Consider the following 20,913-nt stretch of genomic DNA (forward strand, 5'->3'; position numbering starts at 1 on the left):
TTACTGAGATCACTTTATTTATATTTTAAATGGAATCTTTTCCTGATTTTAAATATTAGGTCATGGAGAAAATGCTTGTGCAAAGAAAAGTCATGAAAAGTACCTTATAGCTTTGAAGAGCTCTGGACTTACATATCCTGAGGATAAACTTGTATATGGTATACAGGAGCCATCAGCTGGCACTAGCACTCTGGCAGTTCAAGGTTTGTTTATTTAATTTGAACACTGGTAACTTTTCTGTATTACAACAAAAGACCCTCACACTTGACTTATTTTTGGAGAAATTTAAATGATGTGTCATTCTTTGTAAGGGAAGTGGTAAAAATGTAGAAGCAAGAAAGAATAGATTGGCCAAAGAAGAGAATGCATTTCTTAAATGGAATTTGGTTAAGTTTATTTGAGGTTCTGTTTCTAACTCACAGAAAAGGTGGCAATTGTTATTTAAGAGTAGCCCAAAACTTTAGTACCTTAATATTTTATTAAACCATGGTATGAAAAGAAAGATACCCTTCAGAAACATTATTTGTGATGATTAAATCTGGATTTTCACTAGAGATTTTTTATAGGTATAAATCTCTCTTAGGTCTGAATTTATTAAAGATAAATGTTGAACTCTGCCAAGATAAGTGTTGGAATGAGTTGTCTCAACGTAACAAAACTTAGCTTTTTGTTTATGTCTCAAAATAATTTTAAAGTAAGGCAATATGTAACAGCTATGAAGGAAACTTTTTTTTCCTTTCCAAAGGTTTTGCAGGTGCAACAGGAACTTTGGGACAACTAGATTCTTCAGATGAGGTGAGATTAAAATTCAAACTTTTTGAAAATAAAAGTTTTAGAGCTGTATAGATTTGTGGATATTATCTAGTTAAAATTCCTCATTTTGAAGACAAGGACACTGAAGCCTAGAGTGGAATAACTTACCCAAGATTACACAGTTACTAGCTTTTTACTTCTGATTTATAATTCACTTCTTTCTTCATAGTTCAAAAGTGGAGATAGAAAAGAGATAGCAATCTTTTCCAGGAAGATATCCCAAATTGACCCAAATTATCCTATATACAATGAAATTGTTTTCAGAAATTTAGCTTAGTCTAGAACAATGTATTAAGAAAATATAAAATGTAACTGCTTAAAAAAATAAAATGTAACTGCTTTTCCAATTTCATAATAAGTTATACCTTATATGTTATACCTTATTTTAAAAAGCAGGGGAATGGCTGTCAGTTTGAAATTTCAACTTTTATAGTATTTATTAGCCAAGTAGTAGTGTTTATTAAATATTTCTGATAAATCCTTTATAGCATTCCTATATTTTATTAGTATACAACTTAAAAGGGAAACTTTCTATTTAACAAATATTTGTTTTCAGTCTTGATGCTTATGAAATTTAAATTTCACGTTTTTGTCAAATTATATATTTAATGATTAAAATTTTATTTATTTTTAATGTTTATTTATTTTTGAGAGAGAGTTAGAGACAGAACATGAGTAGGGGAGGGGCAGAGAGAGAGAGAGACACACACACAGAACTGGAAGCAAGCTCAAGACTCTGAGCTGTCAGCCCAGAGCCCAACCAATATGGGGCTCGAACCCATGAGGCACGAGGCTGGTACCCACGAGCCATGAGATCATGACCTGAACCGAAGTCAGATGCTTAACCAGCGGAGCCACCCAGGTGCCCCAATGATTAACATTTTAAAACCTAAATTGTGTTATATTAAAACATAACTTTTTTCTTTGAAAACCCATTTTGATTTGATAATATAACATGAACTAAAACGTGATTTCTGTTAATGATGTCTTGAAATTGATTTAATACGTTATTAATTTAAACTTCCTGGTAGTATTTTTCCCCCTCTAAAAAGGCTCTCACAAAATGCAACATTTTATGGAGTCTCTTTCTGGACAGTTTTATTAAAGAAATTGGAGAGACAGTTTCATAAGTTGTTTATAAGTTTGACTCTGGAATTAGAGTGCCTGAGTTTGATTCTGGCTCCTGTACCAATTAGTAGTGTGACTTTAGGCAACTGTCTTAAGTTCTTCATGGCTAAATTTCCTCTTCTGCAAAATGGAGGTAATAATAGTTATTACTGCCTGGAGTTATTATGAGGATTGAATGAGTTATTATTAGGAATACACTAATGCCTGGCATATTGTAAACACTGTATATGTGTATGTGTCTGTTAAACAAATAAGTTAGAATAAAATCATTAAAAAATTAAATTTAAAATCATTTAAAAATAGTGCAAATGGTTAGCTAAAACTTTTGTTTTTTTTAACACTAAAGATTTACAAAGAACATTGCTATAATGACAGATTGGAAAACTTGTATTTAAAATAGACTTTCAGGGGCGCCTGGGTGGCTTAGTCGGTTAAGCGTCTGACTTTCGCTTAGGTCATGATCTCGCGGTTTGTGGGTTCGAGCCCTGCGTCGGGCTCTGTGCTGACTGCCAGCTCAGAGCCTGGAGCCTGTTTCAGAGTCTGTGTCTCCCTCTCTCTCTGACCCTCCCCTGTTCACGCTGTCTCTCTCTATCCTAGAAATAAATAAAAATATTAAAAAAAACAAACAAAAAAAAAAAATAAAATAGACTTTCAAAAGTGTATATAAACATTATTCATTATTTCAACCAAAATAGTGATAATTCCATTTCGAAGCTAGTGGAGGGGAGTGATGGAGGTAAGAACGTGAGCGCGCGAGAGAGAGACAGAGTGTGAGCAGGAGAGAGGCAGAGAGAAAGGGAGACACAGAATCAGGATCTGATCTGTCAGCACAGAGCCCAATGTGGGGCCCGAACCCACGACCGTAAGACCACGACCTGAAGCAAAGCCAGATGCCCAATCAGCAGAGCCACCCAGCTGCCCCTGAACACATTTTCAAATCTTGAGTTAGAAATAGAAAAATTAAGGGTGCTTGGGTGGCTCAGTCAGTTAAGCATCCAACTCTTGATCTTGGCTCAGGTCATGATCTCACGGTTTGTGAGATCGAGCCCCACATCAGGCTCTGTGCTGACAAGCATGGAGCCTGCCTAAGATTCTCTCTCCTCTTCTCTCTTCCTCTCCCTTGCTCATGTGAATTCTCTCTCTCTCAAAAGAAACAAACTAAAAAAAAAAAAAAAAAAAAACNGAATGCCAGAGCTAAAAGAGACTAAAGTGCATTTTGTCTATCTTATTGATGAAGAAGCTGAATTTCCATGGAAATAACAGATTCACTCAAGCTAGTGAATTTCAGCTATTAGTTAGTGTTTGAGTTGGAAATGGCAGTAGATCTTCTATCTGGTTGGTTTAGAGTTCTTTCTGTAAAGCAGTTTAGAGTTCTTTCTGTAAAGCGGATAATCTACTGATTTATTACTATTGCTGTGCAACAAATTTCTCCTAAATTTTGTGGCTTAAAATTGCCTTTTTTTATCCTTTACAATTTATGACTCAGGAATTTGGGAACTGTAGGACATTTCTCACTTGAGTTACCTCATGCAATTCTAGTTAGTTACTGTAGCCAACAACTAACTGCATTGCAGCTGCAATAGAGATTTAAGGTGGTCACTTGACAGGCCTAGAAGTTGATTGCTGACTGTCCGCAGGGAGCTCAGCCGACTTTTAACTGGAGTGCATACATGTGGCTTCTCTAGCATGGGGTCTTAAGTTGATACATGGTTACTGGCTTCTCCCAGATTGAGCAGTTGGGGAGCAGAAGCTGTAGAGCCTTTTCTGAGCTAGCTTTGTAAGTTATATAGTGTTATTTCTAGCTGCATTTATTAGTTGTTAGTTAGATGGTCCCAGAGTCCGTGGGAGTGGACATAGATCTCACTTTTAGAGGGAGGATTGTCAAAGAATTTGTAAACACATCTTAAAACTTCCATAATCAAGATGTGATTTTTGGCATTGTTTTCCCCTGGATTCTCTTCATACCCAAAATGATGACCAACTAACATACCAACAGTTGATTACAGGTTTTTCCATCTATTCAGTCATCTTTTTTTTTTTTTTTTCAGTTGGAAAAACTATCACATGATAATGAAGTACCACTGCAATCAGAAATGGCTTTTGTAGGAATTTTTTCTTAAGTGTAATAGTTACTATTGTACCTCAAGAAAATGAAAACTTATATTTAAGATAAGATATTTTTAAGACTACTTAGATATAGATGTTCTTAAACAAATATCTATTTATGCCATTTAAAAATTCCATTAAGGCTTTTAAAGCTTTATTACGCTTTTTTCAATTATAGGCTCAAATGGTATGTTTGCTTTTAGTATTTATATTTGAAATTTAATGAAGATCTGGATATGGCTTAAGGATTGGAGTCTCTACACTCTTATCCTGCAGGCCTATGAGATTGTTGAGCAAACTCTTTCCATGATTTCATTCTTGTGATTTAACAAATGATATGATAAGACAGGATGAAAAGAGAGCAGTGGCATTTTAATTACTACTATAGAGAAGTGAGTATAACAATTAAAAAATGTTGTGAGAATTTAGAATTGGAGACTCTAGAGGTAAGGTACTCTTAACCACTTTGTTTTTAAAATAAGGAAACAGATTTAGAACTATAACAGCAGCAAGATTTCTTTTTGTAATGTTTTATTTGAAGGTATATATTGCACTCTGCTTAATATTATTCATACAAGTTGTGTCAGATATTTGTCCCTGCTGTCCCTAGAGTGACAGAACATTATGTACTCAGCAGTGCTATTTATACACATGACATTCTTCATACTACTTGCTACTTATTCTTTTTTTGTATAGCTCATATGAAATAGGAGTAGAAAATGTTTGTGTTGTATGGCACTGAAAATCAGAAAATAAGCACATTTAACTTTACAAAGTATTTTTAAATTTATATTTACATTCATTTTTTAAGATTTATTTATAATGGATAATTCAGTTCAAAAGAATTATTTCTATATTATATGTACATGGGGCTAATTAGAGAATTTATCAGAGAAAACAGGATCTTTTAGATCAAGATAACTTTGTAAGGAAAGATTATAGTCATGGGCCGTTACCATAGCAATGTCCATTTATCTGTGTGCAATCACCAGATCATTAATTTCTGTGACATTCATGTACTTAGCTGTTAATATAAATGAAAACATTTAAGACACTTTTCCCTCTGTGAAACTGTAAAAATATGAAAAATTGAAAATATAAAAAAACATTTACCTCAGCTGTACCATCCAGAGATCACCCTTGTTTATTAATTTTGCTTATTTACTTATAATCTTTTTTCTGCTTACTCTAACATATCTGAGAAATAATCACTCAGCAAAATAAGTTACTATGTAAATATGCTCAGTACTCTTGCCTTTATTCAAGACAGAATCCAAATGCACAGTTAAAACTAATTTGTCAAACTGTAGCAAAAACAGGATTATTGAAAGTCAGAGTTGCTTTTTGTAAATTAATAGGTAAAAGAAAAAAATTAGTTTTAGTTTTGGAGGTATAAGAGTGGGGTAGGGAATCATAGAAACTTTTGGTTGGGAGGGACTTAGAAATGTCTAATGTATTTCTTTTCCAGTGCAAGAATTCTTCACATAAACACTTCCAACACGTTGAGGCAACGTGCTCTTTTGTTTGATAGCTCTAATTATTAGGAAGTTCTTCTCAATACTGTGCTAAAATACTATAATTTTCACACATTTCATTTTTTTCCTATAGAAAGATTTTTGCTTTTATTTCCATAAAATGCCTCTTTAAATATTTAGCTTTAGTTATTTAATATTCTCTGCTGTACATACCTTTTTTTTTTTTTTTAACCTATTCTCTCCCTTTTAAATCTGTGATCTGATTCAGTATACAGTCATGGACTGTCTTTTGATAAGCATACTGTTTCTTAAAGTCCAAGTATTTTGTTTTTTGGGTTTTTTTATTAGCCTTTTAGCAGCTATGCTAGACTGTTGGCAGGAGCCCGGTGGTCAAAAATAAAATGCCTAGGTTTTGACCCTCTCACCCCCCAACACTTAAAGCTAACAAGCTAGAGGTTCCTCTTTGCTTTGTATTTGTAGAGTTGACTTAAAGTAAACAATCTTATTATAGTTGCTTACTTGAATCTTTATTTCATTTTATTGTTCTAGCCTCTCAAGATCTTATTTGGATATTTAACTTACTATGTTAAATATTCCTTTTATCCGTGTATATTCTTTTTTTTTTTAATTTAAATTTTAACATCTGGTGCAGTGTTGGTTTTGGGAGTAGAACTTAGTGATTCTGCACTTACGTATAACACCCAGTGCTCAACATGACAAGTGCCCTCCTTAATACCTGTGACCCATTTAGCCCAACCCCCAACCCGCCTCCCACCATCAGCTCTCAATTTGTTCTCTATAGTTAAGAGTCTCTTATGGTTTGTTTCCCTCTCTCCCTCTTTCCCCCTCTCCCATATATTCATCTGTTTCATTTCTTAAATTCCACATATGAGTGAAGTCGTATATTTGTCTTTCTTTGATTGATTTCTTTAGCCTAATACATTCTAGCTCCATCCACATTGTTGCAGATGACAAGATTTCATTCTTTTTGATTGCTGAGTAATATTTCAGTGTGTGTGTGTGTGTGTGTGTGTGTGTGTGTGTGTACACACCACATCTTCTTTATCCATTCATCACTTGATGAGCATTTGGGCTCTCTTCATAGTTAGGCTATTGTTGATAATGCTGCTATTAACGCTGGGGTGCATGTACCCCTTGAAATCTGTATTTTTGTATCCTTTGGATAAATACCTAATAGTACAATTGCTAGATCCTGGGGTAGTTCTATTTTCAATTAAAACAATTTTTTTAAATTATTTTTTTAATGTTTATTTTTTTTATTTTTGAGAGAGAGAGAGAGAAAAACAGAGTGTGAGTAAGGGAGGGGCTGAGAGAGATGGAGACACAGAATCTGAAGCTCTGAGCTGTCAGCACAGAGCCTAGCGTGGGGCTCGAACTCACAAACTGTGAGATCATGACCTGAGCTGAAGTTGGATGCTTAACCAACAGCCATCCAGACACCCCTATTTTTAACTTTCTGAGGAACCTCCATACTGTTTTCCAGAGTGGCTTGCATGAGTTTGCATTCCTACCAACAGTGCAAGAGGGTTCCTCTTCCTCAGTATCCTTGCCAGCACCTCACCTGTTGTTTCTTGTGTTGTTAATTTTAGCCATTCTAACATTGTAGTTTTGATTTGTATTTCCCTGCTGATGAGTGATGTTGAACACCTTTCATGTGTCTGTTAGTCATCTGGATGTCTTCTTTGGAAAACTGTCTATTCATATCTTTTGCCTCTCTCTTAACTGATTTGTTTGTTTTCTGGGTGTTGAGTTTCATAAGTTCTTTGTAGGTTTTAAATACTAACCTTTTATCAGATATTTGTTTGCAAATATCTTCTCCCATTCTAGGCTGCCTTTTAGTTTTGTTGATTGTTTTTTTTTTTTTTTTTTTTTTTTTTTTTTTTTTTTTTTTTGTTTTTTTTTTTGTATTTTTTTTTTTTGCTGTGCAGAAGCTTTTTATCTTGAAGTCCCAGTAGTTCATGTTTGTTTTTGTTTCCCTTGTCTTCTGTGACATGACTAGTAAGAAGTTGCTCAGTTTCTGCCTGTGTTATCCTCTAGGATTTTGATGGTTTCCTGTCTCACATTTAGGTTTTACATCCCTTTTGAGTTTATTTTTATGTATGGTGAAAGAAAGTAAGTGTCCCATTTCATTCTTCTGCATGTCTTTGTCCAGTTTTCCCTACCCCCGTTGTTGGAGAGACTGATTTTCTCATTGGATGTTCGTTCCTGCTTTATTGATGATTAGTTGACCATATAGTTATGGGTCCATTTCTGGGTTTCTGTTCTGTTCCATTGATCTATGTGTCTGTTTTTGTGCCAATACCATACTGTCTTGATGCCTACAGCTTTCTAATAAGGCTTCAAATCTGGAACCATGAACCCTCCCAGCTCTGTTTTTCTTTTCAGGGTAGCTGTGGCTATTCAAGGTCTTTTATGGTTCCATACAAATTTTAGGATTGTTTGTTATAGCTCTATGAAAAATGCTGATGGTATTTTTATAGGGATTGCATTAAATGTAGATGCTTTGGATAGTATAAACATTTTAACAGTGTTTGTTCTTCCAATCCATGAGCATGGAATGCCTTTCCATTTCTATGCATGCTCTTCAATTTCTTTCATAAGTGTTCTATAGTTTCAGATCTTTTACTTTTTTAAAAAAATTTAAGTCCAAGTTAGTATAATAATGATTTTGGGGTGGAATTTAGTGATTCATCACTTACATATAAACACCCAGTCTCATCCGAACAAATGTCCTTCCAAATGCCCCTCACCTATTTAGCCCATACCCCGACGCAACACCCCTCCAGCAACTCTCAGTTTGTTCTGTTTTTAAGTCTCTTATAGTCGTCTTCCTCTCTGTTTTTATATTATTTTTGCTTCCGTTCCCTTATATTCATCTGTTTTGTATTTAAATTCCACACATGAGTGAAATCATATGACATTTGTCTTTCTCTGACTTATTTCATTTAGCATAGTACATTCCAGTTCCATCCACAGTGTTGCAGATGTTGGGATTGCATTCTTTTTGATTGCTGAGTAATATTCCATTATACATATATACATACAGACACATCTTCTTTATCCATTCATCAGTCAGTGGACATCTGGTCTCTTTCCATACTTTGGCTATCGTAGATAGTGCTGCTGTAAACATTGGGGGTGCATGTGCCCCTTTGAAACAGCATCCTGTATTCTTTTCTTAAAATTTTTTTTAATGTTTATATATTTTTGAAGGAGAGAGACAGAGTGTGAGTCAAGGGGGGCACATGGAGAGAGGGAGACACAGAATCTGAAGCAGGCTCCAGGCTCTGAGCTGTCAGTACAGAGCCTGATGTGGGGCTCGAACTCATGGACTGAGATTATGACCTGAGTCATACTTGGTCCAAAGTCGGATGCCCAATCGACTGAGTGACCCAGGCACCCAGCACTCCTGTATTCTTTGCATAGATACCTTGAGGTGCAATTGCTGGGTCATAGGGTAGTTCCATTTTTATATTTTTAAAGAATCTTGATATTGTTTTCCAGAGTGGTTGCACCAGTTTGCATTCCTACCAGGAGTGTAAAAGGGTTCCTCTTTCTCTGCATTCTTGCCAACATCTGTTGTTGGCTGAGTTGTTTATTTTAGCCATTCTGACAGGGGTGAGGGGGTATCTCATTGTGGTTTTGATTTGTAATTTCCCTGATGATGAGTGATGTTGAGCATTTTTTCATGTGTCTATTAGCCTTCTGGATGTCTTCTTTGGAAAAGTGTCTATGTTCATGTCTTTTGCCCATTTCTTCACTGGATTATTTGTTTTTTGGGTGTTGAATTTGATAACTTCTTTATGGATTTTGGATACTAACCCTTTATCAGGTATGTCATTTGCTAATATCTTTTCCCATTCTGTCAGTTGCTTTTTAGTTTGCTGATTGTTTCCTTTGCTGGGCAGAAGCTTTTGTCTTGATGAGGTCCCAGTAGTTCATTTTTGCTTTTGTTTTCCTTGCCTCTGGAGACATGTCAAGAAGTTGCTGCAGCTGAGGTAAAAGAGGTTTCTGTCTGTGTTCTCCTCTAGGATTTTGATGGTTTCCTCTTTTATGTATAGGTTTTTCATCCATTTTGAGTTGATTTTTGTGTATGGTGTACTAAAGTGGTTCAGGTTCCTTTTTCTGGATATTGCTGTCCAGTTTTCAACAACATCATTTGCTGAAGAGGCTGTCTCTTTTCCATTGGATATTCTTTTCTGCTTTGTCAGAGATTAGTTGGCCATATGTTGTGGATCTATTTCTGGGTTCTCCATTCTGTTCCATTGATCTATGTGTCTGTTTTTGTGCCAATACCATCCTGTCTTGATGATTACAGCTTTGTTATACAGCTTGAAGTCTGGAATTGTAATGCCTCTAGCCTCGGTTTTCTTTTTATCAGGATTGCTTTGGCTATTCAGGGTCTTTTCTGGTTCCATACAAATTTTAGGATTGTTTGTTCTGGCTCTGTGAAGAATGTTGGTGTTGTTTTGATAGGGATTGCATTGAATATTTAGATTGTTTTGGGTAGTACCCTGTTCTTCCAATCCATGAGCATGGAATGTTTTTCCATTTTTTTATGTCTTATTCAATGTCTTTCATAAGTTTTATCTGTAGTTTTCAGTGTATAGATTTTCTACCTCTTTTGTTAGGTTTATTCCTAGGTATTTTATGTTTTTTGGTGCAGAGGTAAATGCGATCGATTCCTTGGTTTTGCTTTCTGCTGCTTCATTATTGGTGTATAGAAATGCAACTGATTTCTGTACATTTTATATCCTGCAACCTTGCTGAATTCATATATCAATTCTAGCAGTTTTTTGGTAGAGTCTTTTGGGTTTTCCACATACAGTATCATGTTGTCTGCCAAGAGTGAAAGTTTAACTTCCTCCTTGCCGATTTGGATGCCTTTTATTTCTTTGTGTTGTCGGATTGCTGAGGCTGGGACTTCCAATTCTATGTTAAATAACAGTGGTGAGAGTGGACATCCTTGTTGGGTTCCTGAACCTTAGGGGGAGAACCTTCAGTTTTTCCCATTGAAGATGATATTAGCTGTGGGTCTTTTGTATATGGCTTTGATGATCTTGAGGTATGATACTTCTGTTCCTACTTTCTTAAGGGTTTTTATCAAGAAAAGATGCTGTATTTTCCAAATGCTTTCTCTGCTGGTCTCATAGGATGAGTTTGGAAGTCTTCTTTCCATTTTTATTTTTTTTTTGGAACAACTTCAAAAGAATAGGTGTTACATCTTCTTTATATGTTTGATAAAATCCCCCTGGAAAGGCATGTGGCCCTGGACTCTTTGTTTTTTGGGAGATTTTTGATTACTGATTGAATTTCTTTATAGGATATGCGTCTGTTCAAATTTTGTATTTCTTCCTATTTCAGTTTTGGTAGTTATATGTTTTTAGGAATTTATCCGTTTCTTCGATATTGCCCAATTTGTTGGCATATAATTGCTCATAATATTCTCTTATTGTCTGCATTTCTGCAGCGTTGGTTGTGATCTCTTTCATTTGTGATTTTATTTATTTGGGTCCTTTTTTCTTTTTATCAGTCTAGCTAGGGGTTTAATTCTTACAAACAACCAGCTCCTGGTTTCATTGTTCTGTACTACTGTTTTTTTTTTTTTTGATATCATTGATTTCTACTCTAATCTTTCCTTTTTTCTTTTTTTTTATTTTGATATTTTTAGGCTTTATTTGCTGTTCTTTTTCCAGCTATTTTAGGTGTAAGGTTAGGTTATGTATTTGAGACCTTCCTTCCTTCTTTAGGAATGCCTGGCTTGCTACATACTTCCCTCTTATGATTGCCTTTGCTGTATCCCAGAGGTTTTGGACGGTGGTGTTTTTATTTTTTTGGGGGTTCCATGTACTTTTAAATTTCCTCTTTGATTTCTTGGTTAACCCATTCATTCTTTAGTAAGATGTTCTTTAATCTCCAAGTATTCATGGTCTTTCCAAATTTTTTCTTGTGGTTGATTTTGAGATTCATAGCACTGTGGTCTGAAAATGTGCAAGGTGTGATCTCAGTCTTTTTGTACTTGTTGAGGGCTGATTTGTGACCCAGTATGTGATCTATTCTGGATATGTTACATGTTCACTTGAAGAGAATGTGTATTCTGCTGCTTTAGGAAGAAATGTTCTGAATATATTTGTTAAGTCCATCTAGTCCAGTGTGTCATTCAAAGCCATTGTTTCCTTGTTGACTTTATGCTTAAGTGATCTGTCCATTGCTGTAAGTGGGGGTGTTGAAGTCCCCTATTATTATGGTATTACTATCAATGAGTTTATTTATGTTTGTGATTAATTGATTTATATATTTGGGTGCTTCCAGATTGCAGGCATAAATATTTACAATTCTTAGATCTTCTTGGTGGATAGACCTCTTAATTATGGTATAATGCCCTTCATCTCTTATTACAGTCTTTATTTTAAAATCAAGTTTGTTTGTTAGAAGTTTGGCTACTCCAGCTTCCTTTTGACGATCATTAGCATAATAGATGGATCTCTATCCCCTTCCTTTTTTTTTATTAAAAAATTTTTAATGTTTATTTATTTTTGAGAGAGAGCACGCATAAGCAAGAGAGGGACAGAGAGAGAGACACACACACACACACACATAACCCAAAGCGGGCTCCAGGCTCTGAGCTGTCAGACACAGGGCTCGAACTCATGAGCTATGAGATCACGACCTAAGCAGAAGTTGGGTGCTTAACCAACTGAGTCACCCAGGAGCCCCCTTCCATCCCATTACTTTTAATCTGCAGGTGTCTTTAGGTTTAAAAAGGGTCTCTTGTAAGCACCATATAGATGGATCTTGTTTTCTCATCCATTCTGATACCCTATGTGTATCAGATTGGAGTGTTTAGTCCATTGACATTTAGAGTGAGTACTGAAAGATAAATTTAGTGCCATTGTGTTGTCTGTAGAGTCACTAGAGTCTTTGTTGCTTTTGGTATTTTTTGTTTTGTTTCGTTTTTTTTTCCCTCTACTTTAAATTTCTTGCAGGCTGGTTTAGTGGTCATTCATTCTTAGTTTTTGTTTGAGAAACTCTTTATCTTTCCTTCTATTTTGAATGACAGCCTTGCTGGATAAAGAACTCTTGGCTGCATATTTTTCTGATTCAGCATGTTGAATATATCTGCCACTCCTTGCTTGCCTGCCAGGTTTCTGTGGATGGGTCTGCTGCAAACCTGATCTGTCTTTCCTTCTAGGTTAAGGACTTTTTTTTTTTTTTTCCATTTTTGCTTTCATAATTCTTTCCTTGTCTGTATATTTTGTGAATTTGACTATGATATGCCTTGGTGATGGTCGGTTTTTATTAAATCTAATGGAGTTCTCTGTGCTTCTTGGATTTTGATATCTGAGTCATTCCCCAGATTAGGAAAGTTTTCTACTATAATTTGCTCACATTAAACCTTCTGCCCCTTTTTCTCTTCATTCATTTTCTTAGATTCCTATGATTTGGATGTTATTCCTTTTTAGTAAGTCATTGAGTTCTCTTGTGTCATGCTCTTATGCCTTTGTTTCCCCCCCTTTTTTTCTGCTTCATTATTCTCCATAATATTGTTGTCCATATTGCTGATTCGATGCTTGGCTTTGTCCATCCTTGCCATCATGACATCTATTCTTGCTTGCATCTCAGTTATAGCATTTTTAATTTTGTCTTGATAGGTTTTACTCCTTTTATCTCTGTAGAAAGGGATTCTATGCTTTTTACAACCCCAGCTTGTATTCTTATTATCATGGTTCTAAATTCTAGTTCAGACATCTTGCTTATATCTGTGTTGACTAAGCCCTTGGCTGTCATTTCTTCCTGTTCTTTCTTTTGGGGTGAATGGGTGAATTCCTTCGTTTTGTCATTTTAGAGGAAGAAGAACATTAATAAAATTAAAAAAAAATTAAAACAACACAAAAACATCAAATAAGGAAAGTTAGATCCTAGGTGTGTTTTGGTCAAGTAGTTGAAAGAAGCTTGATACAATAGAGGAAAAAGAGAAAGGAAAGAGAAAACAGGTAAGAAAATATTTAAAAAAAAAAATTTTTTTTTTTAATTGAAAACAGACCTTTACATGGAGGAGATAAGTAACATATTTGAAGGAATTCTGTCTACCTCACAAGATGATGGGAAGCATGATTTTGTCTCTAATAAAGGCTCCAACTCTCTATCTCTTTCTATCTTCTGGCATGAACTTTTTCTTTCTTTCTTTTTTTTTTTTTTACAAATAGTTTATTGCCAAATTAGTTTCCACATAACACTCAGTGCTCATCCCCACAAGTGTCCTCCTCCATGCCCATCTCTCCTCCCCCCAACATCCATCAGTCCTCAGTTTTTGTCAGCATTCAAGAGTCTTTCATGGTTTGCCTCTCTCCCTTTCCCCCACCATTTCCCCCCTTCTCCCCCATGGTCCTCCGTCAAGTTCCTCCTAATCCTCCTATATGTGCAAACATATGATAAAAAATATTTAAAAATGTAAAAAAATTTATGGGGTGCCTGGGTGGCTCAGTTGGTTAAGTGTCTGACTTTGGCTCAGGTCATGGCCACACAGTTCATGGACTTGAGCCTTGTGTCAGGCTCTGTGCTTACAGCTCAGAGTCTTGAGCCTCCTTCAGATTCTGTGTCTCCCCCCCCCTCTGCCCCTCCCCCACGCACGCATGCTCTCTCTCTCTCTCTCTCAAAAATAAGCATTTAAAAATTGTATATAATAAAATAGAATAAAGTGAAATAAGGAAAGTGAAATAGAATAAAAGTTTAAAAAATAATGAAAAAAATAATAAAACTTAAAAAAGAAAATAAAAATAAAATTTTCTTTCTTTATCCAATAATAAGAAAAGAAAGGGGGGAAAAAAACCAAGAAAACAATTTAAACAAAATCAGAAGCAAAAAAGGTCCCACAAAAAAACCAAATAAATGAGCAAGCAAACAGAAGGAAACCTGAATGAAGTTACATCCAGGTTCCCCTGAATCTCAAACTGTGTAGTAATCTATAGTTCATACAGTGAGCAGGTGGAGGGACTTGTGTGGTCTTCTATGGGATGTGCTTGGAGGGTGCAGTTGGGTGGGACTTGGTGCAACAGCTCTGTTCTTCACTAGGTTGTGCTGCTTAGGTTGCTGGGATGATCAGTGTGGCTTGTGCCAGAGAGGTGGAAATCACTTTCCCCAGTTCCCTTGTCACTAGCACAGGAACTTCTTGTTCTCACTGACCCGTGATAAAGCACCCCCTACCCCCTTTGTTTCAGACCTCCCTCCACTCTCTGCCCCTACCCTGTCCATATCCAAGCCATCTGCCTGCCAGGCAGCACCTCCCTCCAGAATTTTATCTCAGATGGGGTTGTGTTTCAAAACCTCACACTCCAGAGGCCCCTGTGACTTGGGCCTGTGCTCACTCTCTGATGGAGGATCTTGCTGAGCGATGGTTGGTTGCTAGCTTGCTCCAGAAAATGTTTGTGTGATTGCACAGCAACAGAGGTTCAGAGATTATGGCAGATCACAACACAGCCAGCACCAGGTTTCACCACACTCTGGTGTTTTTGTCCCAACACCAGCAAATGTGGCTGCTCTCTGGGGTCTGCTGGGACCTTTGCCTTTGGGATGCCATGTGACCTCTATCAGATGCCCTCCAGGGAGAGGAACTGTTTCTCCCCATGTGGCATACAGACCCCTCAGACCTTGCTGCCTGCTCCTAGGGATTTGCCCTGCTTTCTCACCAGAACACTGCCAAGCACTGAGCTCCAAAACTTCAGACTCTGCTCTCCAGTGTTTTATAGAATCCTGGTGGTATTGAAACCCTCTCCTTTCTTCCTGTCAGTGGTTTTGGGGAACAGATTTCTTGTTCAGTTCCCTGTGAGTGTTTTCAGTTCTTTCTATCTCACTCCAGCTACTTTCAGGTGAGTGTTTTTCCTGCACTCTCCCAATGTGCTGCACTCTCTCCCATTCTCTGTCTTCTTTCCACAAAAACAGCCCCCTATCCTTCTCAGCTTTTCTCTTTCCCAGTTCAGCTCTCTGCACTGTGTTCTTGCCGAGTTCTGTGGCTCAAGTTATGCAGACTGTTGTGTTAATCCTCAAATCAGTTTCCTAGGGTGCAAATGATTTGGTGCTGATCTAGCTGTGTTTTAGGGATGAGGCAAGCTGATGGTCTTTATGCCACTCCACCGTCTTCTCATGGCCTCCAGATCTTGTACTTCTTTAGTTAGGTTTATTTCTAGGTATCTTACTGGTTTTAGTGCAGTTGCAAATGGGATTGATTTCTTGATTTCTTTTTCTGCTGCTTCATTATTGGTGTATAGAAATGCAGCAGATTTCTATACATTGATTTTATATTCTGCGACTTTGCTGAATTCATATATTAGTTAAAACAATTTTTTGGTGGAGTCTTTTGGTAGCCAGGTAACCAATTTTTGGGTATTGTTTTAAGTGGCTGTTAATTTACCTGACTTCTTTTTATGGAGGTCACATTTTTTTAATCTGTCTACTAAATCTATGAAAGAAAGGAAGAGAGGTTAGTTTGGATTGAGAAATCATCTGTAAATTTTGCAGGCTGGGAATTTGGGTTTTTATGGGTCTTATTATCTCATTTTGGACATATACATATTTTGTGTTTTAAACACATATAGCAGTGTTGTCTACTTCCCTGCCTAGGGATTAGTTAAGATTTGGAAAGTGTTCCTAAGGACTGCCCAAATGCTGTTTGGATTGAGGTTGTATTTGATTTATTTCTTGTGCATTAGACCATGATTTTCTCCAGGGCTTTATATTGCTTCCTCATGGATAAATAGGGAAGAACTACAACTTATCATCATGAATTTGGGGTGTGTTGTGGTACTGTGGTCATGGTAACTGTATTCTCATTTTCCTTAATCCTGAAATTTCCACTACTAGGAGTTCTTCCTATTGTTAAAAGTATTGTTTTTTCTCAAAATAAAAATGCAGGACTTGTAATAGACAACACAATAATCCATTATCTTGAGCGTATTGTCACATTTGGGATTGGAAATTAGAACTAATATTTAAAACATATTTATTATCTTCAGGCTATAATCCGTAGTCATTGTTGAATAAATAGAAAGTAAGTATTAACAAAATAAAAAAAAATAATGTGTTAGTCTCTCAGTTAGAGGTGGCTTATTGTAAACTTCTGTATTCTAAAATCTTGATGTAGTATAGTTTAATGGTTTCATGCTATATATGCTGTTCTGTAACCTAGTTTTGTCACTGATGGAAGTTTTGAACCTCATGAGTATATTTTAACAGTTTTTATATCTATTTTATTAGTACTTAAATGGTTTCATACTCTATATGCTATTATACATGTCATGCTTTTCTCATTTTTAATAATGGTTTATGAAGATATATCTAGCCAAAATGAATTTAGAGTTCTAGCATTATTATTCTTTTTTTTAATTTTTAATTTTTAATTTTTTTTAAGGTTTTTATCTATTTCTAGAGAGAGAGAGACAGCGTGAGCAGGGGAGGGTCAGAGAGAGAGGGAGTCACAGACTGAAACAGGCTCCAGGCTCTGAGCTGGCAGTCAGCACAGAGCCCGACGCGGGGCTCGAACCCACGAACCGCGAGGTCATGACCTAAGCGAAAGTCGGACGCTTAACCGACTAAGCCACCCAGGCGCCCCCTAGCATTATTATTCTTTATAGAGTACAGGTGTATTATAATTCATCTAATCCTCTGCTGTTGGAAGTCAAAGATTCTTTTATTTTGATTTTATAAATAACATTGTCATAAACAGTTATGAATGTAGTCCTTATTGACTTGTTTGTTTCTTTAGGATGAATTCCTATAACTAAAACTTCTGTTACAATAATAAATACACTTAAAGACTTTTGACATGTGTATTGGCAAATTGCCATTCAGAAAAATTATACTATTGTATACACTTTTAGCAGTAATGTACAAGAATTTGCATTTTCTGGTACCCTTCCTATAATCTCCCTTCCTAGCTATCTATCTACCATGATGTCAATCCCAGCTCACCGGTCTATTTCCAGACTTTTGTCGTTATGCTTTTGTTCATGCTGTCTTTTCTTGGAATGCCTTTCTTCTCCTTTGCTTGGTTAATTTTACTTCCTTTTTAGACCCGAAGACTGGGAAATTTATACAAGTTTGTTATGCCATAACCATTGCTTGATCAAGGATACTCTTCTTATAGGAAGTTTATATTTGAGATTATGAAGTAATTCTAGCCTGGGTTATAAAATATTTTTTTCCAGATTTGTCTTTTTTCTCAAGATTTGGAGAACAGTTTTACAAATGGCTATTAGATAAATCTCACACTTTAGAACCCTCTGGGCCTTATGTCATGATTTTATATTCTTGTGTCTGTTTTCTGTCCTTTAATGCTCCAAATTTCATCCTAGCTGAGTTACTCCAAGGGCAAATGAGGGTGATAGAAGAGAAGGAGGAGACTGTAGTTTGACTTTAAGTGCTGGTGCTGAGTAGATGCTCAGAGAGGACTGGCAAAGGTCGGGATTCATAGGAAGGGCATACTGAAGTGCTTAGTAAATGCTGACTAACTGAGCTAAGTGGTATCTTTGTAAAATCCTAGCTCTGAGAATGGATGTTAGATTTGCCAGAATTCTGAAGTTAAGGCTATGGTATGTAGGCCAAGGAAGCCATATTGGGAGATAAAACATTAGCATGAAGCCAAGGCTACTTTTCTGCTTTGGAGATTTGATGAGCTTTACTAGAGAAAGTATCTGGGAATTTGTACCACAGTTTTAACCTGTCACCAACACAACACCATTGTTAGTACAGTAGACTGTATACGAATACTATCACACATGTCTTTATAATACCAGTTGGCTCATATATGTTTGGAAAATAGGAAAAAGACATCAGTATCACATAGAGGTTTTGGATCCCTATGCAGTCTTTCCTAGTTCAGGAGAGCTGGGATAATGGGTAGAGTCATCCTTTAGCTGGATGGGAATAAACCTGAACTGTGCTGTGAAGCCAGCAGGAACCTTTTCAGCAACATTTAAAGAAAATTAGAAATGAGCACTTGCATCCAGGGCTCCCTCCCCAAGAGGCACACCTCTAGCTTTACATTGGTTGTACTAGGGATAGGTTGCTGCTTCCTCTGCTCCTTTTCCCTGTGTGTTGTCTTAGCTGGCTAGCTTCCCATTCTGCTGTGATGCAGTGGTAATGTCCCCTGGGGCAGCCTCACACCACTCCAAGATGCTTTTCTGGGCATCCAAATAATATCCCCAGGTACGGATTATTGCTTTTGTTACTTCTCCAGTTACAAACTTGAATAGGTTGTGAGTTGTCTGGTCCCTTATCTTTTTTTTTTCCCTATAAGCTTTGTTATTTTTAATGGGAGGTTTTTTTTCAGGACTGAATATATCACATATAAGCAGAAATGCCTGTATTTCCTTCATGGATTTTTAAAAAGTATTTTAAAAATTGTTATTATTACTTTTTAAACTATCAACTCTAGTTTTTAATGTGCTGTGCTTATTTTTCAGAAGTTTGATTTCTTAATCTCATCTTTCTCTTAGATTGTTCAGAGTTTTTTCTCTATTCATTGTTTTAGCTCTCTTCCCCTTTTCTTCTCCTTCCTTTCTGTGCTAATCTGCTTCCCTCCCCTACTTTGTCTTTTTTGTGCATTTGATGTTCTGTTTATAGGTTAGGATTTTTTTGGGGGGGATATTTTTATTTTGGAATTTTTGGGTTTTACAGGTCTACCATTAAAAGCACAGATTAAGGGGCACCTAGGTGGCTCAGTTGGTTAAGCGTCCATCATGTTTGGTTCAGGTCATGATCTTGCAGTTCGTGAGTTCGAGCCCTGTGTCACGCTCTGTGCTGACAGCTCAGAGCCTGGAGCCTGCTTCAGATTTTGTGCCTCCCTCTCTCTCTGCCCCTAATCCACTTGCACTCTGTCTCTGTTACTCTCAAAAATAAACAAACATTAAAAAGAATTTAAAAGCACAGATTAAATTTAAGAGCTCTTGTATTTTAATACTGAGGATTTTTATTATATATTTTAATTATAATGCTAATTTTAAAATTAAAAATATATTTTATTACAGTAAATACACAAAAGTAAAATATGTTGATTAATACTATGTAAGCATGCCTGTGTTACATATTTAACATAATTTATAAGCATACTTAATATTTATGTGAAATGTATAAATTCATGAAGAGGACTGTATATGATGCTAATTTTGTTTTCCTCCAGGAGGATCAGGATGGGAGTCAAGGTCTGGGCAAGAGAAAGAGGGTCAAACTAAGCAGTAGCACGAAAGGTATTTATATTCAGTTTTTTCCTGGTATAAAAAGCTAAAAATACAAACCAAGAAGCATGCTTTTAACTGTAGAGAGCAAACTGGTGATTAACAGAGGGGAGGTGGGTGTGGGGATGGGTTAAATTGGTGATGGGGAGCAGGGAGTGCACTTGTGATAAGTGTTGTGTGGAAGTGTTGAATTACTGTATTGTACACCTGAAACTAATATTACACTGTGTTAACTAACTGAAATTTAAATAAAAACTTAAAAAACAGCTAAAAATGTTTAATCATTAAGAACATTGATTGGCTAGCCATTTTGAAGAGAGAATTGTATTTTTAGATTTGTCTAATGATGGAGAAAGTGTTGTTAAGGAGTGATTGTGGGGGACCTCAAAAGCAAATGAAACCCTTACTATTGGAATTTTGTTTCTTGTTTTTTTTTCATAAGATTGCATAATTATATTTGAGCCATAAAAACAAATCTTTTCATTGATTCTTTGATTTGGATCCATTGTTTCTGGTTAGGTTGATTTACGTCTTTTTATAACCTGGGGTATGCAGTTTCTAGAGTGAAAAAGGATGAGCATAGGAGCGATGGTGAGAGAGAGAGGTGGGGGTAGGGAGAGAATGAAAATAAATACCACTTATTAAGGGTTCATAAGGGTGCCTGCGTATCTTAGTCGTTAAATAGCTGGCTCTTGATTTCTGCTCAGGTCATGATCTCAGGGTTTGTGGGTTTGAGCCCTGCATCTCTGTCCTGACAGCAAGGAGCCTGCTCGGAATTCTCTTTCCCTCTCTCTGCCCCTTCCCCGCTCATGCATGCCCTCTCTCTCTCTTTTGCAAAATAAATAAGTAACATAAAAAAAAAAAAGGGTTCAGTAAAGTCTCAATACGTGTTTGCTCAAAGGAGGAAGTCGATAGGTCTGTAGTGATAGAATAGATTAATAATAATACTGATAGTGAATAATATTTATTGAACTTTTTGTATATGCTAGACAGCACCAAGCACTTCACATGTTTCATTTAATTCTTAAAGTTACCATATGAAGCAGTTATTATTATTATTATTACTACTACTATTTTATGAATGAGGAAATGGAGGCATATTAGAGATTACAGCCAATGAGAAGTAGATCCTTAATTCAAAT

General features: G+C 36.3%; 1 protein-coding gene across 1 annotated transcript in view; it reads left to right on the forward strand.

Annotated features, from left to right (window-relative positions):
• UBR3 (ubiquitin protein ligase E3 component n-recognin 3) overlaps positions 1-20,913 on the forward strand; it is a 229,040-nt gene that overhangs the window by 51,028 nt on the left and 157,099 nt on the right. Inside the window, exons 5-7 of the mRNA XM_077751180.1 lie at positions 60-203; positions 746-795; positions 19,717-19,783. Of these exons, the coding sequence (XP_077607306.1) occupies positions 60-203; positions 746-795; positions 19,717-19,783 (261 nt within the window). The remainder of the gene's footprint in view (positions 1-59; positions 204-745; positions 796-19,716; positions 19,784-20,913) is intronic.

Source organism: Crocuta crocuta, unplaced genomic scaffold (genome assembly GCF_008692635.1).
Source record: "Crocuta crocuta isolate KB4526 unplaced genomic scaffold, BGI_CrCroc_1.0 scaffold219, whole genome shotgun sequence".
Lineage (NCBI taxonomy): Eukaryota > Metazoa > Chordata > Mammalia > Carnivora > Hyaenidae > Crocuta > Crocuta crocuta.